General features: G+C 40.0%; 1 protein-coding gene across 3 annotated transcripts in view; it reads right to left on the minus strand.

Moving 5' to 3' along the window:
• Nucleotides 1-9,401, minus strand: part of LOC147315634 (phosphofurin acidic cluster sorting protein 2) — a 45,922-nt gene extending 36,521 nt beyond the window's left edge. For all 3 annotated transcript variants that reach the window (XM_086258564.1, XM_086258563.1, XM_086258562.1), the window contains exon 1: nt 9,067-9,401. In XM_086258564.1, the coding sequence (XP_086114690.1) occupies nt 9,067-9,278 (212 nt within the window). In that variant the 5' untranslated portion in view covers nt 9,279-9,401. The remainder of the gene's footprint in view (nt 1-9,066) is intronic.
• Nucleotides 9,402-10,060: the final 659 nt, after the last annotated feature.

The following is a 10,060-nucleotide window of genomic DNA, read 5'->3' on the forward strand; positions in this document are numbered from 1 at the left end:
TTCTTGGTCATGAGGCTATCCTGAGCAGTGGTACAATATGACTGCGGGATTAATTTTAGGTAATTTTACAAGTGAGTGGTACACTGCAGCTCAGTGCTAGATTTTATTTCAGTTTGGTGAGTTAGGCCTTCAGTTCTTTACCTCAAATACTCAGATGAAAAAAGATTTATGTCTGAGAAGTGTAAATCAGAGGTTTAAGCAGTATGTGCTTGTTGTGAGGACGTTCTGGTAAACTCCTCTGAAAATAATGGGTAGCAAGTTTATATTCCTGGCTGATATAAATATGGGTTAAAGGGAAAACCATCGTTAGAGGCAAGTCAAAAAATGCAAAGCTTGCTGTTAAGTGAAAACAGGAAATGCATGCTTACATCTAACCTGGCCCTATATTTTACCACGCAGTAAACCAACTGAGAAAGCACTTTTCCCAGTTGTACTGGAAATCTACCAAATTACCAAACTGGTCCTTAACTGGGTTAACACAACCCAGTAACATGATTTGTGAGTCAGCAAGTAAGAATCCTTGAAACAAAAGCTTTCAGTTGCAGACACTCCCACTGGGATCTTTCAGGCTACTTTCTTATTCAACTCTCCAGCCTCTTTAATACTAATTAAAAATACAACTCCATGTTGCAGTCACACCTCAGTGATCTGACAGTAATTTTCAGGAGCTCAGTAAATAGTTGTCATCCTTTGTTGTGTTTCTGCAGTGGTAAACAGCTCTTTTGTCTCTGCCCTGAACACATATTGGTGAGGTCAGCAACCCGATGTTTGTAGAGGAAATGCAAGACATGACAAGACCAAACATGGCATGACTACAGGCAATATCAGATCCAAAGATACCAGATCATCATCATCACAAAAGAATATAACAAGGAAGATAGTATCTTGCTAGCATGCAGATGATACTGATGATAGATTATTTTAATAAAAGTGTTTATAAGTTCCTGTCTGCTGTATTCAGTAGCTTCCATGTGACTCTTCATTCACTACTCCAATAGATACGGGTGAATGGTAACTGCCACTGACAATGTTGTGGCTAAATTTTAAAATCCTATTAAAGGTGAATAGTATTCCTGCTAGAAATATTCTTTTGCAAGTGTTCTATTGGTTTGATCAAAAGCTTAGTAGCGAAGCCTTCTTCCACTCTTTCTGTCCAGCCTAGTGATCAGGAAAATTCAAGTTTTTGATTTTTTAAAGAAGAAACAAAATATTGAAAAAACTCAATGGAGGATTTAAATTAAAAAAAAGAAGGCAGGGCTAACATTAGGTCAGTTTCCTCTAAATCTGGGACTGTTATTTGTTGGCAGAGATAGTTTGATAATTTTAAAACACAATATTACTGGATATCATTTTATTCATTATATAAGTATCACTTTCTGATGCTAGAGTGGATCAGTGAATGTACACAAGGCTCCATAAGGTTTCTGTACCCCTCCAATTTGTCATGACTGCTACTATACTAACAAGGACACCAAGTGAGCATGTGCCCTCAAAGGCAAATAGAAAGTAGTATAAGGATGACAATGGATTCCTCGTGACTAAAGCAGTCCATGTGCACATCCACAAAGAAGTATAATGCAAATCTTATTGTATCGTCATACATACTAAGAAATGTTTGGAATGGCATTAAACAGCATGAATATATTAAAATGTACACAGCCTGTAGGAGACTGGATTTATAGCATGCTGAGCTTATATAAGCCTTTTTAAAAAAACAACAATGATTCATCTTTAAAAGCCATGATGAATGGGCTGCATTGTGAAAAGATGAAAGTGCAATGAAAGGGCTGGCAAGGGAAAGCCAGCCAGACCGCTGCGTTGACCCCGAGAGCTTTGACACATCCATTGCTCCACGTCAGAATAGACCCCAGCTGAGTTTTCATGATATTGTACAGTAAATCTGAAGTCCTTAGTCCTGTTTAATGCAGTCTGACAATCTACCACCTTTAATATGAATATGAATAAGCAGAATCAATTTTCAAAGCTGTAAAACCTAGCCAGCAAAGATGTACATGGCTGCTCCTATCTCCAATGTAAGGCCACGGCATTGAAACTGAGTGAACTTGATGATATCTTTCAGTTACATTTAAGCATTGCTGACATTTCATCTAAAGGATCAGTGCAGCTTTCCTATACATATTTAATACTGACATATGGTGCCTCTGCTGAGCATCAGACAGGATTAGGTCTGCCCTTTAATTCTTGCATCCACCACACCGAATCTGTCTGCTCTCATTAATGATCTGGGAATTTAGAAACACCCTCAGCTTCCTAAGAAAAGAAACAAGAAGAAATCGACTTTATTCAGGTTCTACAGATGATTCGCGTCTGTATTGAGCTCTATGGTAACTGAACCAGATATGGCAGTATGATAAATCAAGTGTAGAAAATATTGCCTGACAAAGCAAGGTTTGCCTGTTGTCATTGCTAATGATGCTAGAAGGACTTCAGCTGACAAAAACACCCTTCCAAACCTGCACTGACTCGTACCATTTTCTGCAAAGTAGACAAGACTTTCAAGAAAGAAAAATGATCAGGACACTGAACTGGGAATTGTGCAAACAACTATACAACGGTCAGCATCAGCAAATAGTTCACTTTCCCCCCTAAAGTGATTAAAAACCTGACACAACCCCACCCCCCATTTTATACATCCAAATGACTAATGGACTAACTGTATCCGTGCTCCAGCTTCTTCAGAGATTCTGCACACAGATCATGTTTTTCCTTTTTATCAGTTCAGCAGTAATTTTAACACCAGTGATAGCAAGGTGAGTAAAAATAGAGAGGTGAGGCCAATTAGGCTGACACTGTTTGCTGCCAAGTAACAAGCACAGTCATTTTTCCATTACCACAGATAAGCATGTGAACGCAGTATGAAAAATGCCCATTTTTATACCGTGAATCGTTAATTAATGCAGTTTGTGAGATGAAGATGGGAGATGTTGGATCTATGTTAACGATCCATCTTTTTAACATTAATCTTAGACTATGTAATACAAAATTCTCATGTGCAATGCTTTGCGGCACCTAGATTTAAAACAGTAACATCCAATTTTTTGTCCTTAACCAAGTAAGTGTTCATATTTAATTTAATTTCACCTCAGTGCAGATCTAACTTAATTCTTTGTTAAAATAAAGCTGTTTGAATTTAATGCACAGAAAAAGAGAAGGTGGCACAACTGCAGTGTGGGTCAACTGATCAAAGGCGCATGGACAGAAACTGGAATCCAGACAGTTCAGACTCCTTAATCTGTGATTAGACGAGCAAGCAAGCAGGGCATCCAACTCCATGTTATCGGAGATTTCTCACTCCAGGGACTGTTATGTCCTCATCCAGACAGAAAAGGCAAAGATGCTGATTCTTTTCTGGGGCTGTTAGCCAAAACAAGGAAAAAAAATCTTCTATTTATGAGACTCAGTAAGATGAAAGAAATGTTCTTTGAGTATGGCTGACAGTTAAGGTAAAGTGATTTGACGAAGGATAAATATAACTGCACTGCCAGTCTGTGTTTGTTTACAAGAGAAGACTCTGCTAGAAATGTAGTACAGGATTTCAGACTGCCATGATGACAAATCTTCATGTTTTAAAACGGTCTGTCATGTTTTCTCATTCATCAACATCATAAATGTTTTGTGTCTGAAATAATGGTGTCTGTGTTGCTGCTGGCATATACAGCTCAGGAAATGCCTCACTGGGAGAGGTGGGAAATAAACAGTGCAAGAACAAGAGAGAAAATATGAGTTGAGAGACGCTGTCCCCAGTGTGCTTATTTTGACAGGATCCTCCCTGTATCAGAGGACACTTTCCTCGCCTCGCTTGCTGGCTCAGGAAGCTGGATCTCTTCACTAGCAGAGACCCCAGTATCCGCCCACAGAAGAATCTGGCCTCGCTCCCATACTGAGGTCCACGCAGGGGGAAACAAACCTTTCTTCCCTTTGTGAGACATTCAACATGAGCATTCAGTGCATGCCTGATCACCATAAAGCTCAGGGCCAATTCAGCAAAACTTTTCAATAGAGTGGACAATCCACAGCTCAAATCCTGGCTCCGTTCCAGAGAGCAGGTTGTTAGTCAACAACGGAAGGGAGAAGGGTACTGAAACCAGACTGAAGGAGGCTGATTTCAGTTGCACCAGCAGCTCTCTAGTTGCCAGGAATGTGGAATGTTTCCCAAGGAAATTCCTCCTCCTCCAGGAAAGCAGGGAAGGAAACCAAGAGAATTTTGACACATATCAAGCAGTGGGAGTAAGCACGAAAAAGAGGGGCGTGAAGGTGCTGATTGGTCTTCTGTCAGCAAAGTGTGTGAACAGCATGGACAGCATGGAGCCAAGTTGAAATCTTATTTGAAGACATGATAAAACAAAAGGGAACTAGTTTAACTATTAATGTGACTAAAATATGAAACATGTCTTAAAAGAAAGCCACATTATGGATTCTTATTTCTCTAACAAGAAAAATAAAAACGTCACGATCCAGTTACATTTGCAATATTGTCACTTTCAGTATCTGCTTTAAAAATGGAGCTGTCCTCCCTCTAAATGCACCTTTGTTCTGAGTTGTTTATATTTTGCATGGGCATCTTGCCAAGTATCATGCCATGAAGTCAAATGTTGCTTCTGTAACAGAGCATTAACAACATGCTCTTTGGGGATGATTCCTCAGCCTAAAAGCTTGCTTCATTTACATCATTCAAAATACCATATCAAATATGAACATTTAGCATCAGGTGTCAAACAACGATTGTAAACATGGTGCAAACAGATGTGGCGACTGTGTCACAATCCTGAAGGGCACTGGAGGCGGCTGATGTATATGATTCCAAAAGGAAGCAGAGGATTAAGCAGACAGTGTGTGTGCAGCATGAGATTACTAGCCCCTCTTTTCCTGTTATGAAATCAGATTACAGCAGCTCCCCTGCTAAGAGAAACAATACCCATGCCTTGAGATGAAACACTTATTGAGGAGGTGAAAGGGTGAATTTAGATCATATTATCTGACAGTCAGGCGTTCTTTACTTGTACCCAGATTTAATGGTCTCAGCAAAGGGTTAATCACTGAATTTACAGAAAACTCGAAAATAAATCTAAGAGATTAAGGCCATGGATGATACTAGAAACTGCACGCTAACAGTTATGCATGAGGGATATTTTTACATATCCCTTATGCATCACAGCATAAAGGCATAAGGGATAAGTAAAAAATGTCTTGCTGATGGCTTCATCTCTGCTGACCCAGAACAAATATGACACAATAACGTTGCTCTACTTGAGCCCGGGTTTGTTTTCGTTTATCATCTATATCTGCCATACACAACACAAATCTGTTTGATACACTACAGATTGAGGCAGAAGATACAAACATCTGACCAGAGTCTGCAAAGTACACTCAATTACTATCAAGATAAGGCTCTGCCGCTCATGAGAGAGTAAAGCCATCTTGGGACTCACATGAATCACACAGACAGAAAGAAGGACGCACTACTCGGCAGAGATAAACATCAGACGGGAAGAGGAAGACGTTTTTTCGTAGCTTGCGAGCTAACTGAGATGTATTCACTTCTCTGAGTCCAGAGAAATGTAATAGAGGGATCTTTATACACAGAGGATTTAAAAAAGAAAATCAAGGGCACGCCAACATTTTCAGATCTACAAAACATTTTCCATTTAGCAACCCAAAGAGGATGATGTTTACTCTGAAAGCAGACAAATTGTCAGCTTGAAAGTAAGTTAGTTATAGCTTCATAATGCACCTAAAGCTTTGGACACAATGGAGGTTGGAGAGCTTTTATGGACACATTAGCACGCTGCTTGTTCGTGTGTAGAGATGATGTTGCAACAGATTTGAGCTAGGTGCCACTTTTCAAATAATGTCTGGGCTTGGTTTAGTCTCAGGTAGTATATTTTCAGCTCTTTTAGGGTTTTATCAGTGCAGATGTTTATGAAAAAGTCCTCTATTTTGAACTTGGCAAGAAGCCAATGCTCTCATCCTGCTGAAAATTCTTTATCAAAATAAGATAAACACAGGACCATATTTTGACCGTCGCATTAGTGCCATTCCTGCAAATACCACATCATTACCTCAACAAATTCTTGCCTGTAGACAGCTCAGCTGGATTTTTGAACAGGCCACTAAACTTCTTTAGTTCTGCTGTGTAACCGCAGCTACACCTGTCTCTTTATTATTCTCGTATGCTTAAATAAAGGGGAAAGGATTGGTAAAAATAAAACCACTCTACCAAAACTGTTAGGGTCAAAACAGCTAAGAAAGCACATCATCCACCATGCAGAGCACTGACTAAATTATTTTTAAATCTACTCTAGTACAAAAATACCCCAGTTTTTTAAAAGCTTAGTTTTACATGCATAACTTTATATTCAGCACAATTTCCCAAAATATCAATGAGACACTTAAATGTGTCCAGTAAGCAGGTTACATGAAGATGAATAATGTGGGTATTATGTCCCTCAGCTGTCTTTGGTAAATCTGCAACATCAGCAAAGCAGTTGTCTATTCTTTTAAGAGGGGAAAACAGGTGAGACTTCTGCACTTCCCCCCTCCACTGCAATAATAATAATAAAAACAAGAAAAACAAGGGGAAAAATTATCAGCTTATAAGAAATAACCTGCAATATGAACAGCACGCTGTATTTCACTGGAGGGTGGCAGACTGGCAGGCATGGCAATGCTGGAATCAAAACAATGCTTCTCTAACTATTCCAACAAGCCTGTTAAGGATGGAGCTGTCACAACACTACGTCCAACAGGTAGGAGCCAGAATACTGTATGGTGCACTGCAATAAAACTCTATTTGCATTTGGATATACCCAGAATTTAACAAGCGCAAGATTCTAAAATATGAATTTTGTTTCATCCAGCTCCACAGTTAGAAACCATAAATCTGTGCTAATATAATAGCATATAAAAGCTAACAACATGTTTTCCATTCTGACAAAAACATCCTTTCCTGAGCATGGCTTTCAATGGAGCTGAAGGGCTTAGGATTATTTACCATGTTGTAATTATTAGAAAACAACAGCTGTGCGTGATGTTTTGGAGTACCACAATAAAAAACACTCAGCTGGTAACAGCCCCGTGGCCTCATCTGAAACCGTGCCACTTAGCTGGACACCCACATTTGCTAAAGGCCAGTTGAAGAGCAAACAGCTGCACACAACATGGCCCAGCCCCTGAAAGAATGCCAAGGCAGAATCCCCAAAACAAGCCTTGGGTTGGGCTTCATACAGGACTTTTCACACTAGCTTACACTAGCAGAATAGCCTGTGAGCACTATACCTCAAAGCCACCGCATATAACAATAATTACAATAAGGCTTTTCAGGCTGAATAAATAATTGTGTCATGAATTAATATGCCTAATAAGTTCTTCTCCATACATATCAGATCTAACAAAGTATCCCATTCATCAACAAGAAAGCTGTGGGTCAAGTAACAGTGTACCTTCACTGTAAAACTCATTAATAATTCATTGTGATCCTCACCCATATTCATCTCGGATACAGTGCCTTGTACATCATCCACTTCAGAGAACAGTGTAATGACAGACGTAGGAAATCAATGTACATAGTATGGCATGTTGTATGAATGCACAACATGCTGTTTTCTGCAATCCAGTCTTAAAACTTAACAGATACAACTATCCAAAATAATCTCATGCATTAGTCACTGTGCAGCATTTGCTGTGGCCTGTCCAGGAACTAAATAAATAGTGAAATCACATTTTCAGAAACAGGACTACAATGAAAAAGGGCAGGGAGCTGTATAATCTAAAAGCAGTGCTGTCACTTCAAAGACGATTCATTCTCATTCAAGCTGGCTTTAAATCGTTTGAACCATCACAGCCAAACAGAACAATATTCAACATTCACACAGGGATCTGAAAGATCAGGAATTTTCCCACATGCAATGATTCCGTTCGTACATACATGCTCATGCAGGCACTATAGAGACACAGGCACATATACACACATACGGCACATTGACTGTAGAGGAAACCCTCCCCTCCAAGCCCACTTCTATCCCAATGAGTGGAACAGATCTAGGTCAAAGCTGATTAATGTGCCCACAGCTCCCGAGAGGTTTCTGGTCAGGTGGCACCAATGCCTGCTCACTGCTGAAGAATACTAAGCAAAGTGTCGCAGATAACTGATAACGCAACAGGAAAACAATAACATTAGACAATCAAAAGTATTTAATTTCTTGTCATATCCGCTGTTTCGTCATTACTGTGAGTCGCTTTGTTTGTGATTGTTTATTGCTGTCTATAACGGGGTAGTCGACTCCGATCTATAGAGACGTAATCACAACACAACCCACAGCATAAGAACTTAAAAATTCTGGGAATTTCAAATCGCCAGGCAGCTGCAAAACTGCTCGTTTGGTCAGGCAGCTCATGACACATAGGGCTGCAAAAGGATAAAAAGGATGTCTGTTGCTTATGAGACGAACGGCATCCATGCCACTGTATTTATAGATAGTTATGCCGCTATTGGGTGGCAAGCATTCCTTATACCTAATCAACTACAGGCCTATCCGGACATTTATTATGTGCAAAGCTTCATCACCATAAAAAGAACATAAAGGAAACCTAGTAGAATCCGTCTAACAGATGAACTGGTTAGCTGAACTTTTGTTAGCCAGTTATAACGGTCGAAATACATTAAAAACACCGAGTGTTAATAAATTATTACAGGCTTGTTAATTCGTCTAAGCTATTAAGATACAAATGGAAATTTTAACATTGGTACTTTTGGCGCACTGCACCTTAACGTGGCAAAACAAATGTGCATTTAGCACAAAACATTATAGTAACTTCAAAACATTTGCTAGGTAGCTTTAGCATTAGCCACCTTGCTAGTTAGCTTGACAGTTAGCTCCCCAACAGTGTTTTGGAAATGTGAGGCAACTCGTCCGTCCTGCCTAACGTTCCACTCAGCGAGGGCGTTGTTAAAGCAAACGTTAGCCAAAGATTTATTCAACGTTATGGAGGCTTGCAAACATTGTGATTTGTGGTATTTTCACGCTAACATGCCAATGTTAACGTTACCTCGGGACGCAGCTTGGAGATGATCGGTCTATCTCCCAAGTCGCAAAAAGGTTCATGGGCACAGGCATGCTGCCGGAGCCCGAGCCTAGGACCACAGCCCCGGCCAACGCTCCGGTCGGGAGGCTCGTCGGCGCTGGTCCACCACCGCCACCGCTGCTCGGGTTCAGGAAAGCGGCACGGACGCCCCCTCTCTCTACAGCCGCCGCCATCATCACCACCACTGCTTGGGGAGCAGCCCTAGCTAAGTGTCGGACGAACGCGGGAGCCGCTGAACTCCGTTGCTACCTGCTCCTGCTCCTCCACACTGACTCCCAGCTGCTCCCCACTGACTGGAGATGCTGATAGTCGGGGCGGGGCCTGTTACCACTGATAGAGCACGTCGCTGCGTCCAGGGTGGGACATGCTTACTATTAAACTGAAATTTAGCATACACACGATAGATACATTAAAAAAATACACGTCATAAAAATACTAATCTATCTCTGGCCTTGTTTTAGGTGAAATTTAATTAGTATTTCCATTTAGCTGGGTAAAAGTGCTGGCCTACATTAAAAGTTCAGCCTGGACTTTTTAGTCTTTTTATCCTTTCATTTAATCCAGTTCGTTACTGTCCTTTATTTATCTATTATTTTACATTTAAAAAAAAAGTGCAAATAATGAGTTAAAATAAAGATCAAAATAAACATTCAGCTAGGTAATAGCCTTTTACCTCATTTAATATCTACGGAATCTAAGCAGGTGACAGCCTAAATACCACCAAAACTGATTAGGTTTGTTTTTTATTTTTATTTTCATGTGAATGTGTTTAAATTGTTTACTAATATCAAAGCACTGCGCGTCAATGACACAAACCAAATCTTTTCAGTTATCTTCAGTACTCAAATTTTAATTCAAAATCTGCCCACTTTCAGGTGCATATTTTTTCCTCCTCAAATAACTGTTGAAATGTTATTCAAGATTTATCATCAGTCTTTACCGTGAGTCAGTTATTGCA

Source organism: Aulonocara sp. 'chitande type north' Nkhata Bay, linkage group LG13 (assembly GCF_057382095.1).
Source record: "Aulonocara sp. 'chitande type north' Nkhata Bay isolate Kocher_YH1m ecotype deep benthic linkage group LG13, A_spYH_male_GT1.1, whole genome shotgun sequence".
NCBI lineage: Eukaryota > Metazoa > Chordata > Actinopteri > Cichliformes > Cichlidae > Aulonocara > Aulonocara sp. 'chitande type north' Nkhata Bay.